Source organism: Sciurus carolinensis, unplaced genomic scaffold (assembly GCF_902686445.1).
Source record: "Sciurus carolinensis unplaced genomic scaffold, mSciCar1.2, whole genome shotgun sequence".
NCBI classification, from domain to species: Eukaryota; Metazoa; Chordata; class Mammalia; order Rodentia; family Sciuridae; genus Sciurus; species Sciurus carolinensis.
The window spans coordinates 1553059-1580239 of NW_025920151.1; the positions used below are offsets into that span (position 1 = coordinate 1553059).

General features: G+C 36.9%; 1 protein-coding gene across 1 annotated transcript in view; it reads left to right on the plus strand.

Moving 5' to 3' along the window:
- LOC124974510 (uncharacterized) overlaps positions 1-27181 on the plus strand; it is a 115717-nt gene that overhangs the window by 83775 nt on the left and 4761 nt on the right. Inside the window, exons 2-3 of the mRNA XM_047537719.1 lie at positions 24275-24794; positions 25080-25257. Of these exons, the coding sequence (XP_047393675.1) occupies positions 24275-24794; positions 25080-25257 (698 nt within the window). The remainder of the gene's footprint in view (positions 1-24274; positions 24795-25079; positions 25258-27181) is intronic.

Consider the following 27181-nt stretch of genomic DNA (forward strand, 5'->3'; position numbering starts at 1 on the left):
TGGGGTGAGCGGCTCAACCTGGTGAATTGGAACTGCTGAAGCAAGTCTTCAGATCTAGGATTCTGGTAATGAAGTTTTAATCCAGTGGAAATATCTTCTCTTAAATATTTTTCATGAAAGCATTACTTTTTAATCTTCTGGGAAGACAGCACAATCCCAACAGCTTAGAAAAAATACTTTCCATTATATTCATCATCTCTTCTGTATTTTAATATTTTATAATCTAAGCAATGCTAATTTTCTTATATAGGATAGGATAAAAATATGGTATATGGTAGAAATGTCTTTTAAATGTTTCTATTCACATTGTGTAATCAAATATACTTACATATCCCTAGGAAAAACACAAATAAATGAACAAAAATAAACTCTAATAAATTCTCCTGTTTGATTTTTTATCCTATCAGTGAGAAGTTTTACCAGGAAAGTTCAACAAGCATGAAGGATTTTACTCAAGGCTCCTATAATAGAGGACTATGGTTTAACTTAGAAGAATTTTCAATCATTTGGGTGAGCTAGCAGAAATGTATTGAAGACATTGGGGGAAGGTTGGCCAATGTGAACAGACTTGTGTGTTTGCCAATGGGTGATTATGAAAGTTAGGTTCCTTTTTTTCTCAAAAGTCTGAGAATTACTTGTGGTCTCTTTGTTGGTGAATATATTTCAAAGGAATGGCTTCCAAGTTCTTGAGAATGCATTTCTCAGTTGTAAAACTGAAAAGAGTTAGGAAAACTGATTTAAATATCAAGCAGTGAGAGAAATAAATTATACTTGCAAGTTTTCTAAAGTAAATGCTATAAGAAAAGGGAGGTCATTTTCCTACATTATGGAAGACTCCTGTCCAAAGTTTAATCAAGCTGAGGCAAATGTTAACGTGATCTTTGCCAAATACAAGCAAAACTTCTATTCAGTTGGACAGAAAAGTCACATGCCAAAAATCAATTACATATACCAAATAAAAATTAAGTTAAAATACAACATTACAAAAGATATTATTATGTGTCACATTCATATATTTAGTGTTTTATCTATAATTTAAAAGAGTTTTGCCAATATTTCTATCATCATTTTATTTTAAAACCAAGTATATTATTTTCTAAGGCTGCCATAACAAAAAAAAAAAAAAAGCACAGACTGAGGGACTTAAACAATAGAAATGTATTTTCTCACATTTCTGGGTGCTTGAATTCAAGATCAGAAGAGGCCTCTCTTCCATAGGTTTATATCTAATGGCCTTCCTGAAGAGTCTTACATGATCGTTTTGTGCTCACACATCTCTGGTGTGTCTGTGTGTGTCCACATTTCTTTTAAGAAACACACAATTCTGGTTGAATTATGGCCCTATCTAATGGCCTCATTTTAACTCAGTCAACATTTAAGACACTGTCTCCAAATACAATCACATTCTGAGGCATTATGTTTTAACGTCTGAATTTTTGAGGGACATGATTCATCCCATTAACGCCTGATAAATAAAGGCTCTGACTACCAGAAGTTCATATTGCATGAATTATCAGCCTACTTATTAACACATTGATCTAAGTCCTGATATGCGTATCAGTGAACGCTCAACAAATCATAATCCTGCACAAGTGATTTGAAGTAGACTCCATTAAACAAGCAACAATAAAGTTGTACCACAAAGTTAGTTCTAAATTTTGAGTTATCATTCATATTTCCATGGAATACCCTCAATATTTTATGTTTTGTGAATTAATTCTTCCAAAGAGTATTGTACTTCCTTCTTCATAGATAGTAGCTACAGAATATTTTAAACATTATAGAAAAAAGAAGTTAGAAATGGTTGGATGGTTAGCAGTTTTAAAAGGAACAAATACCATTTTGGCAATTTTCATGACATTTTAAATATTAAGAGTGAATTAAAAGAATATTTCTTCTTTTTCAAATTGTAATTTACAAGGGAAATTATACAGCTTTAAGGTATAGAACATGTTGATTTCATTTAAGTATACACTGTGACATGTTCACCACAATCTAGGGTTAACACATTCATTACCTCACATAGTTATAATTTGTGTATATGTGTGTGTGTATGTGCATGTGTGTCTATATGTGGCAAAAACACTTAGAACAAACTCAGCAAATTTAAATATATATATATATATATATATACAATATTTCTATCTCTAGTAATGGTAGAATGAGATCAGACAATCTCTATAATAAAATGCATATAAAATTGTGTACATTTTTCAAAATAACAGTATCAATGTAATAAATAATAGTATAAAAATATTTACTCAGGACCACCACTTTTTCTTCTGATAAGTATAGTAATTTATGAACCTCTTCCTTAAGTATGTTCCAATCTCTTCTCCCCTACTCAACTTTTAGTAGTGAAAATTGTATTTGTCAACTAGAATTTATTCTTTATTCTATCTACTGATTTAAATGTTAATCTTTTCTGTAAATATCCTCACAGCCTGACCAAAAATAATTTTTCACAAACTATCTAGTGTTGGGAGAAATCCTATTTCTTGGCTGGCAGCAGTGAACCTCTCAAGTGTGTAAGGATAACTTGCAGAGAGGTCTCCCAACAATCTAGACAAGCCTTGGCCCAGTCAAGTTGAATCATAAGTTAATCATCAATAACACTATCCAATTTCAAAATACCAAAGGAAAATACATTAAAAATGAGAGAATATGTGACCAAGTATTCTTAACATAGCTTGCTTCATTTTAATGTAGCTAAAGAAACCATAAAATATAATTAGTATATAATTAGGTATGCTAGAGCTGAGAAATAAAATAACTAAAATAATTTTTAGATGGTTCAACAGCAGAGTTGAGATGGCAGAAGAAAAATCAATTAAGTCATGCATAGTTCAATATAAATAATATTAAAAAATAGCAAGGAAAAATGAAGAAATAATAGATGAAAGAGTCTCCAAGTTTCAAGAAAAAAACAGGCATAAGCATTCAAGAATTTCAACAAATCTTAATAAAATGCAGAGAATTAGACTATTCATTAAAATGCACATAGCTTTCAAAGAAAAATTGTAGCATTCTATGACCAGTTACTGTTCATTATATATTACATCAATAGAACAAAGAAAATTATGTGATGTATGAAACTGTACTAGTGGAAATCTGCGTTGTTTACGAAGTAGTTCAGTATAGCTTCAAAGACATTTTGATTGAGTTGGCAAAATAATGGCTGCACTGTCCACAGTGTTGCAGATAGAATCAGCTTAAAATGTCTCATTGAATTTATTTGGGTAATAGAATATTCATGCAAACCTCCACCTCCAGTACACATTTTATTTTTTCACTAATTCAAGAGGTTTTTCCACCTTACATAGGTATATTTCCTTTTTCAAATTTGGCTCACTGTTAAACTCTCTTTGGGTTACTTTTAACAGTTTACTTTTGCTATGTAACTGGTATAAAATCAACTATATACAGTTAAACTATACAATTTGATATTTTTAAAGTAACTATGTACACATGAAATCATCAACAGAATCAAGACATGAATAAAATTGGTAGTCATACAACACAAAAGTTATCTCATATTCCCTTGCAATCCAGATTACCACTGATTGTATCTCTTCTATCAAAGATAAGTTTGAATTTTTGTAAAAGAGTTCTTTTGCATTGATTCTTTCCTTGGCATAATTACTTTCTGAATCATTCATATTATTGCATATACCAATATTTTGATCATTTTGATTTCTGAGGAATATTCTGTTGTATGAATATACCATAATTCTAAAGGAAAATTTTTTAGATTAATTTTAAAACATTTTACTACTTGTTAAATTGTTCCTATACAAGTATCCACAAATTGTTTCACTATAGGTATCAAAGCAATCAACACAAATTGTCAATATGGATGTTTGATTTAGGCAAGAAGTAATGTCAACTGACCCACCCTAAAATGTTTATATGGATTGATAGTGCCAAGGATCTACTATTTGCTTATTAAGCAAAAATAAATTTTTGTTAGCGAACATTTGTTAAAGTACATATATTAGTTAATCAGTAGTTACATATACTCCTGCATCAAGACCAAGACCATTTTTTAAAAAAAGACCATTATTAATTTTCTGGGGTTATATCTCTTCAGTAGAGTACTTGTCTAGTATGTGCAAAATCCTGGGTTCAATTCCCCGAACCACAAACAAACCATTATTAATAAAATGTATTTATATAAACATAGTGTCCATGAGATTGGAAAATCTTGATCTTAAATGGAAACATATTTTAAAATTAAAAATTATTTGAAATAAAAGCAATGAAAAAAGAGAATATCTTAGCAAAACATTAACTCTGATTCATTAAGCCAATTTTAATAATTATGAAGTAAAATTACTAATGTACAAAATTCAATGGTGTATAGGAAAGGACAATGAAGATATTAGTTTAATAAAATTTTTGTGAACTAATTTTAACAAATAATTTACCTCTTTTGTTATTATTTTTGTTGTTAATATTAAAAGGGAAATATATTATGAAAACTATTTGAGATGATTTCCTCAAAGAATAATATTAGTGAAGGAAGGCAGAGGAGATGGCAGATCATTTTACATATTACATATCCAAAATTAGATTTTAGTTTATCAATAAAGGAATCAAAATTTAAAATATCACTTTTCTCTTCATCTTAAAAATTTTTCCAGATTTTCTTAAAAATTTTCCCAGATTTACTTAAAAATTGATATTAAATACATTTTATTATTTTCTTGCAGAAGGATGAATCACAAGCTATAGCAATTTCCATATGCTCTATATACAAAAAGTTATGTTGCCTAATATGTAGGTAAAATCACAAATCTATTCAAAGTTGAAATTCCCTCATATTTTTAATATTTAATGATTAAATTTTTGCCTCCTGTTATGGACTTCATATTATTATCAAAAGCATTCACACTTTCCGTGTTTTTCCATGTATATGATGAGGAACTATGTATAAATATTACAAATACTGATTCTAAATTGACAGTTAAGACAAGAAAAAGTACTATTGTTTTTAGATTAAACCATTGTTCATAAAGTTATTCCTTTTAAACTTTGCAAAATAAAATAACCACATGCACATACACACTACATTTAAAGGAAATATATATATATATTTTTTTTGATGCATGAAAATTACAAATATTAGATTTTGTATTGACTAATGTTTAAGCACCTGTATTGTAAAAGAGATAAAGTGTTATTTCCCTAATATTTGTAAAATAAAATTATGTCTAAAGGTATAGGTTGTATAGTTCATTTTTCATGAAGGCAGTTCTATCACAATAAATTAGAAACTTAAGCCAGTAATAAAATTTTTAGAACTTGTCCTGCAGATAATTGAAGCTTTTTTTAAATAATAATCTGATAGTATTAGTCTCCTTCAAAAACATGCTATCTATCTCAGCATTTTAGTAAATCCTCAAAGTTCTTGTCCCTTGGAGGATGTGAACAATGAATAAACATTAAGTAGAGGTGGCAAATGTAGAAATAAGCTCTCCTCTGATTTTCATCCTTTCCTCTTCTTTTATATTAATAAATATTTTTTGAGTTCAAAAACAGTAACTTTGATGAACTATTTCTCAATATCATAACTTAGCAAATAAAGATAAAATATGTGTAATTTCATCAACATCCTGCATAGTTTTTTCAGAAGCATATTCAAATGTTGACCAAATACCAGGGGGAAAAATGAAAAAAACAAGAATAAAAGAAACTTTAAAATAACCTAGACCATTCCCAGTGCTACCCTAGAGATCTACATTCTTCACCAAATAACTCCTAATCTGTTTAAAAACCACTTAGGCTTTAGTTCCTGGCTCCTATATTTCATTGCTGGAGATAGCTGTAGAGTAAATCAAGCATCAAATAGACTGTAATTCACTCACCTTTACACTGGTGTGCCTTTTACTACAAGGTTATATAGATGTCATAGAATTACTTGATTAGCATTCTTTTAGGGTGAGAAATACTTCAGTGCAAACCCATGAAGCTGAACTGAATCAATAAAGTTTGGTTGACATAAAAATGAACTTTATTGAACCTTACAGAGTAGTGGTTATAACAAAAATCAGAAAAAAATAGCTAGAAAATATATTTCTTCCTTGTTTTGCATTTTACTTTGAGTAATACTATTTGAGGCTAAATTTGTTATGTATTTTTCGTTGCAAAGGGAATTCTTACCAACTTGTGTATAGACTCTAAAGGGGAGGTAGTGATTATATGCCTACTATTTTGTGGAATGTTAGATGATTGTATCTCTTGGAGATCAGGAAAACCAGTGAGTGACATGGTCATATAGAATACAGATTCCAATTCCAAATTTTCCCTTCATTTTCTATTCCTACTTTGCTCTGAAAATTGACTCCATTCTCTCATGCCAAAGAGCTTTCTTAACTTGCAACAAAAACTGAGACAAATATGACTTCTGTTTAATGATTTTCAGGAAAATTCTTCCTCCATGTCCTGTATTTAACTTCACCCTATAAATAGGGAATCAAGTCAACAAATAGCAAATCATGTGGAAAACATATTTGGAGTAGGGAGAAAGTTCAGTAATCACACAGAAGAGTGTTGCTACTCCAGGAAAAGAAAGTCCGTAGGTTAGGTAAAGGGTATTTATTTTGTGGGGGAACACTTAACAGTCATGCACATCTGGGCTTCTACTAGTTGAATCCCATGATTCCACTGCACAAGTCAATGCATTATAGTGATATTCTTTGGCATGCTTAGAAAAATTTTTCTTCCTTCTCCTCAAGGATAAATGTTTAAATGATTTCTTGTATTCATTCTATCTTTTCCTTTTATTCTGGAGTTTGATTTGAATTCTGCTTTATAGAAAGTGAGAAGAGATGGAAAAATATCAAAGTGTGAGTACTATAATATAAAGTTGCTCCCCCGCCCTTTACCTGCAGTCATTTCCCGCCTCCCAACTTCTTGTCAGTCTGTGAACATCCTAGCTAGCTATTGGTTCATCAGTCTGCTTGCAAGTATCCTTCTCTGTTATTGGTCCCTGTTAGCCTGCAGAATTCTACTGCTTAAGAATATCTCCCCTGCCATTCTCTCTCTCTCCTCCTTGCATTCATGCTCTCTCCTACATTTCACTCTCTCTCTTGTGCACTTTCTCTCTCTTTTCCTCTCATTTTCTCTCTTACCCTGCAGGGAGACACTGTATTTGCTTAATAAACTCTCTTATGTGAGTTCCCATGTCCAGAGTGGTTTCTGGGTTCTTACAAGTACTATTTGCCACATAAAACTTTTCTCTCCTTTCAACGTATCTCCAAAAATTAACCTGCTCCTTTTCAACTGTGGAGGTTAATGGGCACTTATTTTCTTGAATCAAAAAATTAAGAGATATTAAAATAGACTACATTGTTGAAGTTAGCTTAGAAATTATTCTATAATGGACAAAGAATCCATGAGTTTTCTCCCTTGATCATTGTAGGCAACTATAGTTATCACCATCATGTTCTCTTTTTGTTTTGGTTCTGTAGTCTAAATGATATGGAAAATGACAACCCCCAAGACAAAGTGACCCAGGAGGAGGGAGGGAGGAAGAAGGCAAAACATTGATCCTTCTCCAATAACTCTTCTCCCAGTGACAAGACAATCCCTGGGAAGGAGACAAACATCAATCCTAAAGTGGCAGTCCCTGGAAAGAGGATGAATATTGACCCTTATCTAGTAAATTCTTTCCCAGTGGGGATAGACCTTGGAGGAAAAGATAAACACTGAGCCTGAACTTTGGACCCTCCATCCTTGCCCAGTAAAAACAAGTTTTCAAATTCTCACAACTTGTTTCTTGAGTGCCTAAGCTGAAATATTCTGTTAAAGTGATTAAGTCATCTCTCAGTGTAACCTATAAAAATCCAGACTCTTCCGTAACCGGGGCCATTTTCTACCGAGAAAGTGAGCCCCTCCAATGCCTGACTCTGCTGCTGAATAAAAGACCTAGCTGATTCATGAAGTCTGCTCCTGTCCCACTTATTTGTGCTTTCATTATGGTGCTGAAACTGTTTTGGTTATTTTAGTTTACTTAGTCTCTATGTCTCTTACTCACGCTCCAGCCTTCACCTAACAATTACGCAGTGTGTGTGTGTGTGTGTGTGTGTGTGTGTGTGTGTCTATCCCCTATTTGCTTTATCTTAATCTTCCTGCCACTTTCTAATCATGAAAGCTTTTAGCTTTAATAATTTAGTCTTGCCTCACTCAAGGTAGAAGTTTGTTGATCAGCAGTATGAACATCACCTGGGAGCTTAGGACAAAGGCAGAATATCTTTCTCTACTCCATACCTGTAAAATCAGATTTTAACAAAGACCACACATGAATGGAATGCACATTAAACCTGGTGTTAAGGAGGGAAAACCATCTGAATGGTTCTTGCTTTATCACCCGCTCAGGATAAAAGGAATCATCAATTACCACATTGCCTTCTGAATATCTTTCTTTTGTGATTGCTCATTTCTCAATACTATGTCCTTTCTTTAAATCTTCAAAAAATCTAATAGGATAATTAAAGTAGATCTTCAGTGTTTATACTAATAATAGCCCAAACTTCCCTAATTGTTTAACCCCATCAATGCCCACATGATATTATATTACTAAATATTAAAATTGACTAATTCATTACATTGTTTAAGTACAACTTACCATATATAAAGATTGTATTTTTAATAACTTTTCCAATAAAAGACTTATTTTGTAAACACATCGCTTTGTAATCTCACTCATAACTAACTTTTAAATCCCATTCCATGATTTAACCCTGTGACCTACAATTTCCCAGTTTCAAAGTATTTTATATGTCCATGAGTCCTTTTTGACAGTTTTCATTTCTAAAGGATCCTTTTTTCCTTACTGATGCTTCCCAGTCCTCCAGGATTTACTCTGTTGTTGCCTGAATAATGATCTTAGCAAACCTTAGCAAACCTATTCTTCAGTGTACCCATCACTCATGGAAAATATTTACTTATTACCCTATTGCAAGGAAATTCAAATTTATTCTAAATAGGAGGTAGTTATTTTTTCATCCTAACTCATATCATAGAGCCTGTCATTAAGACTAAACTCATGAATGAAACATTCTTTTTCTGATCAGCCCACTTTGTTTTCTCTAGTTGTGACAGTCTCACTGTAAACATGGCATATTAGGCCAGCTTTAAGTTGACCCCTTGGCTAAGGATGTACCTCAATGGTAGACTGCTTGACTAGAATGCATGAGACCCTGGGTTATATGCCCAGCAATAGCAAACAAATAAACCAATAAAACCAAACAAAAGCTGAACTTCAATGATTCCAGCTTCCTGGAAATTGTACCAGGTATAATGCCCATCTGCCCAGTAGATTTGGGCTGTCCTAGTGACTTGCTTTTTAAGCAACAGAATATGTCAAAAGGGATTAACTGTTACTTCTATTATGAGGTTGCATAAGATGTGACCTCTGTCTCTCTTAAAAACTCCATTGCTGCCTTGCTTACTACACTCTGGCATAGCAAGCTGCCATGTTATTAAGAACCCTCTGAAGGAACTGGGGGCATTCCTCAGTCCAGAGGCAGCTAGAAACCAAGGCAATTTTTCCAGTGGTCCTTGAGGAACTGAATTCTTTCAGCAATCACATGAACTTCTAAATAGATTTCTTCCCAGGAAGATTACTATATAAGACTCTAGTCTGGGGTTACAATCTGACTGCAGCTAAAGAGAGACCCTGAAACATTTAGGTCCAGCCTGGATTCCTGGCTCACAGAAACTGTGAGATAATGAATATGTGTTTTCTTAAGGTGCTAATTTTATTATGATTTATTTTGTAATTATAGATAAATTACAAATTCTCTAAGATATTACTGAAAATTTGTGAGGCCCTAAATACTTCAATATTATATATTCAGTAGATGCATTCAGGATCCTTGTGCTTGGCCCAACTGTCACTGTTTTTCCTGATTTCTTACTATATGACACTTCATAATTCAGTTTTATGTATTACTGATATCTTGCCATTATATCTATTTTGATAATATCAAATCATAAATCTGTGACCTAATTAATCATTTATTATCAAGTTTTTTATCCTCAGAAATTTTTCTACAGAGCCAGAATAATAAAAATATTTTGAGTATTCAATATGGATTACACATATCAATAATTATTAAATTGGAAAGTAATACTGGTCATAGAATTAATTTATTAACTGATTTAAAGATAATAATAAATCAAATAATATAAACATAAGAAATATTTTCCCCTGAAAATTACTATGTTTTACAAATTAAAAGAACTTGAATAATAGTATTATTTTATTTTTTCAAATATTTTTATAGATTACTTAAAATAAGAAAGCTGGTTTCCTTTATTCCTTTTTTCTTTAATTCACAAAATTTGGCATCCTCTGGAAAAGTTTATGGACATCAAAGTGTAAATGGGAACAAAAGAAGCAAATAATGTCCTAGTATTGTTATGAATATAGTTTTGACCTTTTGGACTTTGAGTGTCTTAGAGATGAGATGTTATGTAACAAGATAAAACTTTGAGAGGTAATGATTTAAGAACTTACCTGTTTTCTATGAAATTCTGGAAACTAGCTAATAACAACCAAAAATGGGTAATTATAAGCATAATAATAGTGAAAATATTTTTTAAAAGTATACCAAGTATACAAACCAGTACCACACAGTGGTATTCAGGCTGATGTGAACTGGCATGCCTTGCTTAAAGAAGAATCCTGTCATCATACCGTGCTGTTGGTTTATCTTTTCATCTTGTTCTTTTGGTTAGGAAAAGAAAATTCTAAGTGTCATGCTGAGGGGAAAACCCAGAGGTATCTCTGGTCTATTTATTTTTAAATTTAAGAACTAGAATAAAAATCAAATGTGAATTGCATAGTATAGTTGGATCATAGTTCATTTGTTAAAATTTCTGTTGATTTTTATTCACATATCTAAGTCATGTAGGATAATTTTATTGTGCTTTATAAGGTGGAGTCAGCATACTGCTGAATATTTAGTCTCACGTTTTATATCATTGTTTTTTATTTCTGAAAATGAGATACTATTATATCATTCAGTCTCTTTCTATAATTGTCTAACTCTCACATTTTTCAGTTAATGACAAGAATAACTTTAGTTTGAATATTTGGTTAAATTCTAGGTACAAGACATGAGGGCAATCTGACTATAATTTTTATCACTCTAGAGAATCAGTCTGAACTATAGCCAAGAAGAATAAAGTAAATATTATATTTTATTTTCTCTTCACAAGACTTGATCTATCACTATTATTATTGTTATACAGTTATCATTATGATACTTAGTTCAAGGAATTTTTTCTTCATAAGGAGAACAAATGTACATTTTCCTGAAGTGTGTTTAACCTGATGCTACAAGTCTGTTAGAGCTAAAATACACATCCAGCATATGATATGTTAAGCCTGTCACAGATGACTATAATTATCACCACTGTATTTACAAATATCTTCATTTATCTTTCATTCAAACTGAAAGGCATTCATTTACATACTTAATTAAGTTGTCCAGGAGCTTAATATATTCTCTGGCATAAATGACACTCATTTGTTTACTTACATTAAAAAGTTTAAAGAGAAATCATGAAATCTATGCTTATAGTTTTTAAATAAAGAAATTAGATCCAATTAAAATCTACTCAAAACTGAAATTTGTTCAACTAACATACATGCCAACATAATGTAGATCATGAATTTATGATGGAATGAATTGCCTTTTTCTTACTGCCAAAAAAAAATCTGATATTTCTGAGAAAGCACTGTATTTGGAAGCTACTGTACTTGCTATTTCTTTAGTTGTATCACTAAAGATGTATTTAGATGTAAATAAATATCTCAAAATTTGTGAACAAGAAGGACACAAAAACATTGAGAGGATAATCATAGGAACATTCACCAAATGAGTAGAAATGAGAAATTATTAAAGCAACTCCAACACTAAGCAAATATTTATCATAATTAACTGTGAATTAAACACTTAAACACAGGCATTTTAGGGATACTTCTTCTAAGCATGGTCCACAATTGAAAATAAACAAGCTAATAACAGAAAAAAACATCACTGAGAAAAACAAGAGGAAAATATTAAAATTGTGTGAAGCATATTTACTAAAATAATTGATTACATGCTTAATTTGTAATTGCACTGTAATGGTCAAATGTACTATAAAAGACTTTTGTTTTAAATATCATAATACAGCTAGCATTTTGAAAATAACTTTATTTTATAATTAGAGCATCAGAGGATTGTCTCCAATTTAAAAATAGGGAAATTTAGACAGAGTGTGTAATATTAACCATGACTATATTGCAGCCTAAGATTATTTCTGACATTGTTATCAAATATTTTCTAAACATGAATGATTTTGTGCATATGTCATGTTTTCATAATTTGGATAAAGAATAAAAATGAGTGAAAAATGAATCAATCATACATTCAATAATAAATTACTTTTGAAGACAAACTAACCAGATGGTTCATTGTGTATATTTTGTATAAAACATTCAGGTTACTGAGTACACTTATTTTCCAACGTCTATGTTCTCTTCATGAAATTAAAATCTCATTCCATTTCTATAAAACACACAAGTCATGGTATACACTGTTATTCCACAGTTATACGGTGTTGGTGGATGTAAACTGTTCTATCTCCCTCCTAAACCCCTTCTTCTAGGTTCCAATTCATAATCTGAAATTTATCTGTATAGAAGAGAGATCACAATATATCTCTTATAGAATAATAATTATGTTACAATGGTTATAAAAGAAACTATAAAAGAAAGAAAATTTGAGAAAAAAGTGTGTGAGAGTCAATGTATAAAAATGCTTTTTGTTAAGAATTTTCATTGAATTTTTGAATTACAAATATTGTGCATAAATGAGAAGGATGTGGAGTGGAATCTATACAGATGGTTAGATTCTGGAGGAGTACAGCCATTTGCAAATCAATTTCACATTGCCATTTCTAGTTATCTAATTACTGTCAGCATTGCCACCAAGAAAGGGTCCTTCTTAGGCTAAACTGAACATTCAGACTCCATGACTACAACAGGGGATATCTGGCACCAGTCTACTCAAAAGGATACAGGGCAGCAACTTTGACTTGCCAGAAGGGCCACATCCAGTGTTTCTCTCAGTGGCAATCTTGGAACAGTTTTTGTTGCAATCCATAAAGCCATCTGTGAGCTATTGTCCCTCCAGGTTATAGCTCAGGTGTAAGGAGATAAAATCCACAATCCACAGGTTTGAAGCCCACCCTTGCTTATAAGCCACCTGTTCCAAAGCAGTTATCATTTATTTTGCATCAACTCCATGAAAAGAGCTTTCATGAACCCCACACTATCCTGCCCAGTTTCAAAAGTTACCACACTCAGGGAAATTCAAACAGTCCTTCCTATCAAGCCCTCATTGTTCCCCTGTTTTAAATCCAGCCTACAACAAGGGTCATTTCCTATAGGCAATGTTGCTTGGTAACTTAGTTGACAAACGGCATCCTCATTTGTTTCTAGGGAAACAAAACTAGGAAATTTAACTGAAATTAAAATTCTCATGCAAAAGAGGAGCATTTTTTTAAAACTCTTTGCAGCACTATTAAAACATAAAAACAGAATCCCTGTTGACTCTTTTACCTGAATATTGTTTTGATGATGAACAAAAAGCATAAAACTGGAGAACATTAAATAAATAATCACCATGGGATGAGGGATGAGACTTATATAATGAAGCTTTCATTAGAATCAAGTAGTAGACATAGTTTAACCAGCTTTTGTGGTGACATAAGACAGTGTGTGGTCAATTAAGTATGTATTTAGTCAAACTACATTTATACATTGTTACATAGTCAGAGAATTCCTATCCACAAAATAATTGTTTTAATATGAAGACAGTCAAATGATTACATAATAAGCAAAGGAAGAGATTATTTGAAGATGTAAATGTAGACTCTCTGTAACTTATCTTAAAATTCAGGGAAAGATCAGAAACTTGACATTTATTAGTGGCCTTAGTGAAAGCGGCTTCCAGGGAATAATTCAAACCAAATAAAATTGCAATGGGTTGGAATGTGACTGGGAGTTGAGGTAGTGGATATTAAAATTATATATAACTACTGACTAAATTTTGATGTACAGGCAAACACTGTATGCTTCAATTGAATATTTTTTGAAGTGAGAACTTCTGAGTTGTTTTTAAAAAATTATGTGGGAAATATCAGTTAAAAAGAATAAAAACAACAACAACAACAACAAAAGAATAGAAATCCATTGAGAATGGTGTAAAGTATACCTTACAAATTCACAGATCATTATAAGACCTCAATTTTTAAATTAGCCATAAGACATTTTATAGATGTAAAGTGAAGGAAACAAATTTGTTTTCTAAATAATGAATATTTTGTCATTTGTTAGGCAAACTCATTTACTATTTAACTCACCCTTCCATTAAAGCCTCTAGGAGGTGAATTCTTTATTTTATTCTCAGCAATACTAAAAATAGTATTATAGATGTTTGTATTTCTCAAGATGTACACAAAAATGATTGTGAAAATATATACATAGGAAAAAGGAGAAATTTTGAAACTATTAAGTCACATACACATATAGTCTTTAAAAATTATATGTAATGGCAATGGCATTTTAATATTTTTTCTAGGTAGCTAAAACTTTTAAAATATGTTTACGTATATTCATTTTGACTGTGAATAATAATCCAACTTTGTACACTGTATTTCTGTGTAACATTATAATCACTTTTTCATGTTAGAATTCCTGTTACATATATCTTCCAATTATTGAGGGAAAAATATAGTTCTCTAATTATATGAGGAATTGAGTATATTATAAGTATATGAGATAAATTTATGGATAGTGTAGGAGGTTGTGTTTGGTGGGGGGAATGCTGAACTTTATATTCAAATTCTCTGTGAACCTGAAACTGCTCTAAAATAGTTTGTTAATTTAATAAAATCAGTAGAATATTGAAATTTTATACCAAAATGAATTTCTATCAGTCATGGTGTGTGTGTGTGTGTGTGTGTGTGTGTGTGTGTGTGTGTGTGTGTTACTGGGAATTGAATCCAGGACTTTGCACATGCAAGGCAAACACTCTACCCCAAGCAACATAGCAGTTCTTTCTTTAAAATTTCATTTTAAAACAGGGTCTCCCTAAGTTGCCTGGGCTAGTCTTCAACTTTAGATCCTTGTGCCTCAGTCTACTGAGTAGTAGAAATTATAGGTATGTGTCACCATGCCCAGTTTCAAAATTAACTTAAGAATAATGACCAAATTCCCCTCACCATTTCTGTCATTATTACATACTTTAGAGACCTTCTTACCTGACTGCAAGCTTTCCTAGGCACACTTATTATTTTGTTTAACCCAACAAGTCTGAAATATTTCCTCCTGTTTTGTATATTGTCTCTTCATTGTTGATTGATTCCTTTACTCTTAAGTTTGATGTAATTCCCATTGTCTATTTTTTCCTTTGTTCCCTATTGTTATTGAGGTTTAATCCAAAAAAACCTTGCCCAGACCAATGTCAGGAAGTATTTCTGTTATGTTTTTTTTCCAGTAGCTTCATAGTTGATATCTTACATTCAGGTCTTTGATCTATTTTGAGTTTTGATAACTAATGAGAGATGGGGATCTAGTTTCATTTTTTTTTTGTGGTGCTGGGGATTGAACTCAGGGCCTTGTGCATGTGAGGCAAGCACTCTACCAACTGAGCTATATCCCCAGCCCATTTTTTCCCCTCCTGAGGCACAGGGGATTCCAACTGCGACCCTTGCGCATGCTAGGCGAGCACTCTACAAAACGAGCTATTTCTTCAGCACCCTAGTTTCAGTCTTCTGCATATATATATATGAGAGAGAGAGAGAGAGAGAGAGAGAGAGAGAGAGAGAGAGAGGTTCTCCAGGATTCCCAGCACCATTCAATAAAGAGACTGTTTTTGCACAAAAAATAAAATAAAATAAAATAAAACAAATATTCTAATAAACACATTCATATAGGTCATTTTTATTACTTTTGATTCATAATTTATGAAGTATTTGCACAAAAAAATGTTTGAATTTACCCTCTTTGAAATTTAACAAACACTTGGCCCCATGTAACAAATCAAGTCACTGTTAAATGAAGAAGCCCAGTAAGGATCAGTGTGAATAGTGTTTCATCATGGAAGCCTGGTCTCTTCAGCAGAGGGGCAGAAGCTCCTGTAAATGGCAGAACCACATGGATGTCAGGATAGCAGCAGGAGCCATCAATAGCAGCACACTAGGGATGTAAATATTTTAAAGACTTGTCATATAAATTTTTTGCTTGCCAATAGAGAGAGAGGAGGAAAATAATCTTGCTATAATATCCTTGCCCACAGTTGTAACCATACTATTTTATCTTTGTTAAGTACACAATTTTCTAGTGAGAGACTGCTACACAAGTAGCATTCAAGTTCAAATTAAACCAATTATCCATGATACTTTTCAAAAAGGAGAGGGTGCAACAAGTGTTTGCAAACTATGGAGTGAAATGCATGTAGACACAAAATGAACCTCCCATGAAAATTAACTCATAATAGTCCATAGCTGACATTTGAGAAAACTAAAAATATTCCAGAAGGAAACAGTATCAAACTATCACTATTTGCCAATGATATGATTCTATATTTGGAAGATCTAAAAAATTCCACCCCAAATCTTCTAGAACTAATAAGTGAATTCAGCAAAGTATCAGAATATATAATCAATACCCATAAATGAAACACTTTTCTATACATTCTGTACCTGCTGCAGAAAGGTAGAGACGGTGTCAGGTTATGACTTTGACCCCACTTTGAAGGAACTCAGCAAATATTTGAGGAATTAATGAATGAATATTCAGTACCTGTTTCTCAGTGTTCTCCACAATGAGCACATTGCTGTCTTTGTTTTATCCATCATCCCATAGTGCCAGACTATGAATCAGCATCCACTTATCATAAACATTAAGGCTTTGTTTTTTTGAGATTGGCTTATTTTGCTTAGCATGATATTCTCTAGTTCCATCCATTTACCTTCAAATGCCATAATTTCATTCTTCTTTATGGCTGAGTAATATTCCACTGTGTATATGCACCACATTTTCTTTATTCATTTATGTGTTGAATGGCATCTAGGTTGGTAGCCCATAATTCAGGTATTGTGAATTGAGATTCTATAAACATGGATTTGGCAGCATCACTGTAGTATACTAATTTGAAACCCTTTGGGTATAAACAGAGGAGTGGGATAGGTGACTCAAATGGAGGTTTCATTCCAAGTTTTCTGAGGAATCTCCATAATGCTTTCCATAATGGTTGCACCAATCTGCAGTCCCACCAGCATTGTATGAGTGTACCTTTTTCCCCACATTCTCACCAAATTATTATTCCTTATATTCTTAATAATTGTCATTCAGACTGGAGTGAGATTTAATCTTAAAGTTTTGATTTGCACTTCTCTAATAGCTAGAGGTGTTGAACAGTTTTTCACATATGTGTTGATTGATTGTACTTCCTCTTCTGTGAAGTGTCTCTTCAATTTCTTAGCCCATTTCTTAGTTGGGTTATTTGGTTTTTTGTTGTTAAGATTTTTGTCTTCTTTATATATCCTGGAAATTAGTGCTGATTCTGAGGTATGTGTGGGGTAAAGATTTTCTACAATTCTGTAGGCTCTCTCTTAACATTACTGATTTTTCCTTTGCTGAGAAGAAGTTCTTAAGTTTGAATCTATCACATTTATTGACTCTTAATTTTACTTCTTTCACTTCAGGAGTTTTGTTAAGGAAGTCAGGTCCTAAGACAACATGATGAAGATTTGGGCCTATCAATGTAAATTCCTGTCAATGTAAATTTTTTCTTCTATTAGTTGCAGGATCTCTGTTCTATTGCCTAAGTCTTTGATCTACTTTGAGTTGACTCTTGTGCAGGGTGAGCGATAGGTGTTTAATTTCATTTTCCTATACATGCGTTTTCAGTTTTCCCAGCACCATTTGTTGAATAGGTTATCTTTTCTCTAATGTATATTTTTGGTACCTTTGTCTAGTACAAGATAACCATATTTATGTGGGTTTGTCCCTGAGTCTTCAATTTTGTACCATTGGTGTACATGTCTATTTTGGTGCCAATACCATGCTGTTGTTACTATTGCTCTATAATATATTTTAACATCTGCTATTGTGATGCCTTCCACTGCATTCTTCTTGCTAAGGATTGTTTTGGCTATTCTGTGTCTCTTATTTTTACAAATAAATTTCATGATTGCTCTTTCTATTTCTGTGAAGAATATCATTGGGAATTTACTAGAAACTGCATTGAATGTGTACAACACTTTTGGTTGTATAGCCATTTTGACAATATTAATTCTGCCTATCCAAGATCATGGGTGATCTTTCCATCTTCTAAGACTTTCTTCCTTTCTTTAGTGTTCTGTAGTTTTCATTGTAGAAAACTTTCACCTCTTTTGTTAGATTGGTTCCCAAGTATTTTTTGAGGTTATTGTGAATGGGGTAGTTCTCCTAATTTCTCTTTCAATGGATTTATCCCTGTATATAGAAATGCATTTGATTTATGGTTATTGATTTTATATCCTGCTCCTTTGCTAAATTCATTTATAAATTCTAGATGTTTTCTGGTGGGATTTTTCTTTTTGGATCTTCTAAATATAGAATCATGTTAACAGCAAATAGTGATGTTTGAGCTTTTCTTTTCCTTTTTGTATCCCTTTAATTTCTTTCATCTCATTGCTCTGAGGAGAGTTTCAAGGATGATGTTGACTACAAGTAGAGAAACAGGCATCCCTGTCTTGTTCCAGTTTTTAGAGCAAATGCTTTCAGTTTTTCTGCCTTTAGAATGATGTTGACATTGGGCTAATAGATAGCTTTTACAATGTTGAGGTGTGTTTCTACTATCCCTAGTTTTTCTAGTGTTTTGAGCATGAAGATGTGTCATATTTTGTCAAGTGCTTTCTCTGCAACTATTGAGATGATCATGTGATTCTTGTCTTTAAGTCTATTGGTGTGATGAATGTTTATTGATTTCCTTACACACATGCCACATGGTGAAGTGAAGTGAGGCCATCAGGAGCCTGCATATAGTCCCCAGTCAAGTAGGGGAAAGAAAAACTGTGTGCCGTGGGTTTGGGACCAGACTCCAAGGGTACAGTGTCCTCTAATGCTCCAGAAGCCTGACCCCAAGCAAATCTGTCCCCCCCAAAATTAAGCCTTTGTGTAAAAATCCACACTCTCTCTGGGCACCTCACAGGAAGAGTGTTCAATGATTGCTTAAAGGACACATTCTGGTTTTCCAGAGATCTGTTGGACTTTTCTGGTAGGTGATATAGGTTAGCCTGGGTGTTTGTGTTGTGGAGAGTCTCTGAGGCATTGGCATTGAGTTCAAGGAGGCCCTCCAGGGTCTTTATGCCCCACACCACCTGTGCTGGGCTCTGCCACAGACTGGACCCCATGCTAGGCTTTTTGAGGGCCAGAGATGGACCCTGATTCCACACCTGGCCATCCATCCAGGGGCAAAGATGAGCAGGCTGCATGATCCTCAGGGCTCCAAACTTAGGTTGCTCACCTACCAGCATAGGAGGTTCACAGAAAAGAGAAAGCTCATGATGGACAGAGGCATTTGGGACTTCTCTAGAGAAGAAGGCTGGCCTTAGAGGGAGGCATCAGTCCCACATGCCCAGTCAGGGTTCCACATGATGGGCAGGTCTGATGGAGTGGGGGCTCCATCTGGAGAAAAGCATGGGCACATGTGTTTCTGTGGAGAGGAGTGTCACTGGTTTGGACAGGGCCAGCTACTCTTACATAGAGGCACAAGTACGATCTAAAAGATGACCATGGTGTGGATACCATGCTGCTGCACTAAGTGTGGATGGTCCCTGGGGACTCTTGCAGTTGAGGACCAGCAGGGGTGCTGGCTTTCAGATTGATCTGACAATGTCTGGTTTTACCTTAAGGTCACCTCTGTTTCTCTTTTACTGTTTCCTCCTCCTTGATCTCTTCCTCTGTCACCCTCACCCACCCCAATCCTTAGTCATTCCTTGACTCCTCTCAAGTGTCACTCTCTCTGAGAAGATAGGAAGGGCCTCCTTAAGCATGTGGCACTGCCCTTGCTGCATGGCCCCTCTGCATAGGACTCTTAGCAGCTCCTGGCTTATGGCCACTTTCTACATTTGGCTACCACTAGAGCTGGAAGCTGCTGAAGACTTGGTGTGGTGGGGTCTCTTGTGTCATCCAGCACTCTGCAGGCCACTCAGAGGTCCAGGAGGATGCTGAACTCCATTCCTGGCTAGGTAGGTTGCATACCTCACCACTGCTGCTCAGAGACCAGGAGCTCACTCAGAAGAATTTTCCCACATGGGCATCCAATGACTCAGGTTGGTCACTGGGGTGAAGGTTTTCTTCCTGAGGAAGGAGAACCAGCAGATGGTTCACTCTTCAACTGAGCAAAAGCCTGACACCAGGAAGAAGCCAAGGCACCTTCCTTTCTCCCTCCATGCCTGAGAGCAATATGACTTCCTGGACCAGAAGAAAAACCCAAGCCCAAGATCTTTTTTTTGATCAAAGAAATTATGAGACTCCTTAAATTCCTCTTTCCATCAAGTTGAATGTGTTCAGTGCTGGGTCTTTCCCATTACTGCCAGAGTAGCAGGCAACCTGCCCACCTGGTTTGCTTGAGTTGGAAGACTGCAGAGGGTAGGGTGGGCCTGCCCCCCAACTCACTCACTGCTGCCCCCCCACTCACTCACAGCTGCCCCCAGGGTTGGATGGAGAGAGGTAAGGAAACAGTACTGAGTCATGGTTAGGTAGCTGGCTTTGGGGACGCTGAGTCGAGCAGATGGTTAAAATGGAGGCTTGAATTTATGGCCCTACTGGGAGATGTACTTTGCTCTGAGCCCTTGGCATCTGGTGCAGTTCCCCTGGCCTCTGCAGATGGCAGTGTTAGAAACTGAGATGGGCCACATTTGGCCCACAGGAGAAACTGTTGCATTCCTGACCCCAAGAAACTCTGCCAGCACAGACCAGTCCCTCTGCAGCTTGGCATCCTGGTGCAGCAGGCACAGGGTGGCCAGTGAGAATAACTGCAGGGTCAGGTTCAGTCCTTTAAGGCCCTCTCCTGACTCAAGGGTGCATTCCAAACTTTCTGAATGATACCCCTGAAAACACCTCCCTGCCAGCATGGGGTGGGAGCTGGGGCCCCTCTTTCCTCTCCCAAAGAAGCGGAAGTGGGGTGGCCCTGTACAGTGGTGACTCTCTCCACATAAAGATTATCAGTCTCCTCTCTCCCTCCTCTCTGATCCTGGACTGGGTGGGGACCCAGCATCCCCGGGACAGCACACAGTCATTTCCTGGACACCTATACATAGGAAAGTGAGGTAGGTCACCTGGCCCTTGGTATTGATAGTTACCATGATGATACATACCTCCATTTGGAAGGTGTTCTGATGTCCTGTTGCCTGTGCACACACGTACACCTGCACATCTCAGGCAGGCTGTGTGCTCACACAGTGATAGTAGTGCTCTCTTTGTGGGGAGAAGGGGTGTCCACATTCTCACTTGCTCACCTTTTAAATGAGTTTAATGCATTTACCACAGAATTAAAAGAAAATAAAGAAGACTAATTGGCCATCCTATCATCTAGTCTTTGGTATTTTCACCAAGAAAAGCACATATTTGCTGCTAAATATTGGTATAGGAGAAACTTCCATTAAGTACTTTTAGCAACTGCAAAGTGACAACTTTTGTTTACATAGTCTACCCCTTCGTTGGACTTATCACAGGCTATCATTTGGTGGTCAAGTCTGGGTAGCTGGGATGACTTTCTTCATTGGATATATCTGTATATATGTGTGTATGTGCATTGAATTCTCATTAGATCTGCACACATATTCACAGAACTGGAAAAGGACATTGTCCATGAAGTCCAGCAGTGTCTGCCAGATTCCAAGGCCCATGCTGTTCATTAATCCTGCCATTACCCACTTCTACATGTGAGGAGGAGGCTAGCTTTTCCTTTGCAAGTGTCTGGAAGGCATGGGATTCATCCCATCTCCCAGATTCCAGGGCCTGGCCTCTTTCTACCACAGAGCACCATCCATCTGGTTTGACTGGGCTATGTTTATGTGACTAAACCAAGATGATGTGGATAGTCTTGAGGGCCACATTGTCAGGAGGGCACTCCAGAGTCAACACTTTTCCAAAAATATTGCAAAAACAAGACACCAAGCAGCAAGACCTTCCAATCAGTGATAGTCTTTCTGATTCCTGCATGCAGAGTATCAAGCTAGTAGAAGGGAGACCTCCTTATTTCTTTGATCACTGTGTTTACTGAAAGAACAGAAGCTAAGAAAAACCCCGTGTTCCTCCTTTTAACATGTAAGTACAGACTAGATAATTGCAGAACATGAGGTAGACTGGGTACTCAAAACATTTCTGAGGAGGCCACTGCTGCAGATGCCCAGAGTGTAGTCTCTGGGTGCCACTGCTGCTCATGCTGCCATGGATGCTGGGAGGTCTTTTCCACTGTTGCCTCTCCCATGTGCACCACTACCATCAGCCAGAGGTTTTCTCTTGGGACACAGCTGCCACTGACACCACTGCCGCAGGTGCTCGGAGGCCTTTTCTCCAGGTGCTGCTGCTGCTGTTGTCTCAGACACCATCCTCTGAGGGTCTACTGCTCTCCATGCTGCCTTGGATGCGTGGTTGCCACCTACACTGCTGCTGCTACTGCTGACACTGCCACATTAAAAAATAGAAGAAGAAAGAAAACCCAAATTACTAAAATAATTGATTTAAAAAAGGAAGTATCACAGTGGACATAAATAAAATGCAGAAGATAATTAGAAAATATTATGAAAATTTGTACTCTAATAAAATAGAAAATTTTGAAGACATTGACAAATTTCTAGAGACATATGTTCTACCTAAACTAAATGAGGAGGTCATACACAATTTAAATAGAACAATTTCAAGTAATGAAATAGAAAATGCTATTAAAATTTACTAATTAAGAAAAGTCCAGGACTAGATGAATTCTCAGCGAAGTTCAACAGAACCTTCAAAGAAGAATTATCACCAATACTCCTCAAATTATTCCATGAAATAGAAAAGGAGGGAACCCTTCCAAACTCATACTATGAGACTAATATCACCCTGATACCAAAACCAAACAAAGACACATCAAGGAAAGAAAACTTTAGACCAATATCCCTGATGACCATAGATGCAAAAATTCTCAATAAAATTCTGGCAACTCCCATACAAAAACATATTAAAAAGATTATGCACCAAGATCAAGTGGGGTTCATCCCAGGGGTGCAGGGATAGTTCAAGATATGGAAATCAATAAATGTAATTCATCATATCGGTAGACTTGAAAACAAGTATCATATGATTATCTGAATAGAAGCAGAAAAAGCATTTGACAAAATACAGTACCTCTTCATGTTCAAAACACTAGAAAAACTAGATACCAAGAACATACCTCAAAATCATAAAAGCCATATATGCTAAACCCAAGGCCAACATATTTCTATTTAATTTTTTAACATTATTTGCTCTAATTAGTTGTACATGACAGTAGAATGCATATATATGTTTTGATAGATCATACATAAACAGTGCAATCTCTCATTTTTCTGGTTACACATATTGCAGGTTCACATTGGTCATACAGTCATACATGTACATGAGGTAATAATGTCTCTTTCACTCTACTATCATTTCTGCACCCATCCCCCTTCTCTTCCCTTCACTTCCCTCTACCTAATATAAATTAACTCTATTCTTCCCTATCCCCACTATTACTGTGAATTAATTACTTTCCACATATCAGAGAAAACTTTCAGCCTTTGGGTTTTGGGGTTTGGATTATTTCACTTAGCATGATATTCTCAACATAATTCTAAATGGAGAAAATTTGAAGCATCCCTCTAAAAATTTGAACAAGACAAGGATGTCAATGCCCCATAAATATGGAAAAGTATGTGTGAATTAAAATAAATCTTTAAGAAAGTGTGCTAACAAGTCTGAACATAACTGTTTTTATTTTTCATGCTATTTTTGGGACATCTACAAAATGTTCTTTAAAACCCAAACACACTTGCTTTACTGGTTTGCATTAGTGCCTTCTGTACTTCCGAGATAAAGGGCTCTGGGCTGGTCAACCCGCAGTTGGAGAGCAAGACATCTCTTCCCCAGGTCCTTCCTCCAACTCTTGGAATGAGGCGTGTGGGGCGGCTCCCGCCACCCTGAGCTCTTTCCCAGGAGCTGCCACCGGGGGTTGGAGCCAGGCCCCACTGCCCAGGCGCTCCCCGCTATCTGTGCGAGGACGGGAAGGAGGGGACCTGTCACCCGGATCAGACCTCCTTCCTCCACTTGGGAACCTTGAGTCCGGCCTCTGGGATGCAGAAACCCGCCCCCCCACGGCGCAGCGGGAATCGGCGGGGTGGGGGCGATCGGGGCGGGGCCGCCGCGAGGATGGGCGGGACGGGGGCGGGGCGGCGGGCGGCTCCTGGAACTGCCAGAGCTGGGCACCTGCGAATGTGCCATACCCGCGCTACCGCTGCTGCTGCTGCCTACTGCCCAGCGAACTGGGCCAGGTGCTGCTGGTGGCCGGGCAATGTGAAGCGGCCCCCCACAGTGTAGCCGGATCACCCGGGATGTGGCTCAAGCCCAAGGAGGTGCTGGTGAAGAACCCTGAAGCTCTGGGTGGCCCAGAGGAGCAGCAGCTACTAGATGCCACAGCAGCGCCGCGGGCACAGCGAGGGGATTGGCCACCTCAGCGGTAAGGGGGTGGCGGGGGTGGGTCGGGCCTGGGATCTCACAGACCGCTTGGCCCATCGCTCCAAGCCGGGGGTTGGGACCCAGAAACCCGGGAGGCGCCTCTGCAGCCTGCTGGGCTGAGAGGGGCTCGGGGTGCGGCGGACGCTGCCTGGAGGGCTGGGCGGGCTGAGCGGGCTGCGCGGGGCGGGGCGGCGCGTGGCTGCGCGGGGTTCGCCGGGAGCGCTCCTCCTGCTGCGCTTGCGGAAGTGCGAGCGCTGGGCACCCACGGGCCTGCGTTTCCGTGCAGCCGCTGCCGCCGCTTCCTCCAGAGCGAGCTGGGCCACGTGAGGCCCTGGCCCCGGCTCCGTGAACAGGGGCACCAGAAGAAAGGGAAAGAAGCCCGACGAGGTGCTGCTGAAGGACGCCCTGAAGCTCTGGGTGACCAAGAGGAGCAGCGGCTCCTTCATCCTAGAGCAGCGTGGCGGGTAAGGCGAGGGGCGCGGCGGCCTCAGCGGTAAGGGGCTTGGGGGGGCGGGGTGGCCGACTCGCAGCTCCCAGCCCAGGGTGAGTCGCAGGTGGGGATTTCTTGGGAGACACCGGGTCAGAGGATGGCCTTGCCTCGGGTTTGTTTCCTTTCTTCTGCATTTCTCTGGCTTGTCAATGGTGTCTACTCCGCGTCCCCCCCACCCCGCCCAAGTTACAGCCGGCCTTTGCTGGAGTGTTGGAAAGCAGTTGTCGTGTTATTCTTCTTCCCTGCAGCTCTGCTGTGCTTCTCAGTTCCTTAAGTTTTCCTTGATTCTTTTCTTTATTTTTTAAAGGAAAGCATGTCATCTTTGAACAGTTTTATTTCTCTTCTCTCTCTGTATACCTTCTGTTTCCTCTTTTCATCTTAGCATATTAGCTGGATCTTTCAGTGTGATGTTGAAAAGGAATGATAGGAGAAGTTGTCTTTACCTTGTTCCTGGTTATCAGGAAAGTGTTGAGTTTCTCTGTAAGTGTGATGTTAATTGTAGGGTTTGGGGGCGAGAAGGTAAATGATATTATCAAGTTAGACAAGTTCTTAATTCCTCATTTGCTATGTTTTTTTCTTTTAATCATGAATGGGTGGGTGTTCCATTTTTGTCAAATGCTTTTTGTATCAATTGGAATAAGTTTGTGATTCCTCCCCCTACTTCTATATTGATGAATTTTCGAATGCTGGACCATTGTTACATACTTGGAGCAAGTCCCACTTGGTCATGAGGTATAATTTCTTTTATATGTTGGTGGATCCTGTTTGCTGGTGGAATTTCTTGTGGTGTGAACAATTGAAGTCAGGGAGTTGGACATACTAGGCAAGCACTCTGCCACTGAGCTACATCCCTAGCCCCACCCCTTTCCTTTTCCTTTGTGTGACTGTGACATGGGTTTCTTGTGGGCTTGGTTTTCTTTTCTTCCTTCTTTTTTTTTTTCTTAAATCCATTCTGAAAATCCCTGGGTGTTTTTGGTTGGTGTATTTAGGCCATTCACATGTAAAGTGATTGTTGGCATTGTTAGATGAATCTCTACTAGGTTGGTAACTGTTTTCTATTCCTTGTTCTGTTCTTTTTCTTTTGAACCACTTTTCCTGACTTCTTTAGCAGTTGAATGCTTGGTGATGCCATTTATCTGTTAGCTTGCCAACAGTAGGTTGAAAAGAATTTGTAGTATATATTTCTGGTTTGGAACATAATTTCCAGATTAGTCTGTGTCTACAAATATTATGCTGTTTCACATGAAATGTAGATTTTTTTTTCGTGTATTTGGGATTGAACCCAGGGACGCTTAAGCACTGTGCAATATCCCAAGTCCATTTGTAGCTCTATTTTGAGACAAGGTCTCAGAGTTGCTGAGGCTGGCCTTAAACTTGTGATCCTCCTGCCTCAGCCTCCTGAGCCACTGGGATTGTAGGTGTGCACCACCATGCTTGGCCTAGATGCAGAAATACTAGTATTCCCAGATCCTGTCTCATCTTTTCTGACATTGTCATCCATTTCACTTATTTACATAGTGTAATCACTCAATAAACTTTTTGTTAACCCTTCAAACATTTCTTTTAAATTGCTTAGGGATAGGAAAAATAAGAAATTTGAATCTACCCTCATTCATTTCCTGATACACACTTCTTCTCTTTATGTAGCTTAGCACTACTGACCTATGTGTTGCCGGGGTCCAGCCCTAGCAGGAGTCCATGGGTTCCACACCGGTAAACGGGGCGCGGGGAGACAGCGTCGGCGATGGATGGAGAATGAAAGACACAGACTCTAGTTCTGGTGCAATCAATCCCACTTTATTCTGGGGAGGGCTGGGTTTATATACATTTTTCTTCAGGCTATAATGGCAGTCTTGTGGTTAATATTAAAGAAGTTTCCAAAGCATAGGCAGAAAACA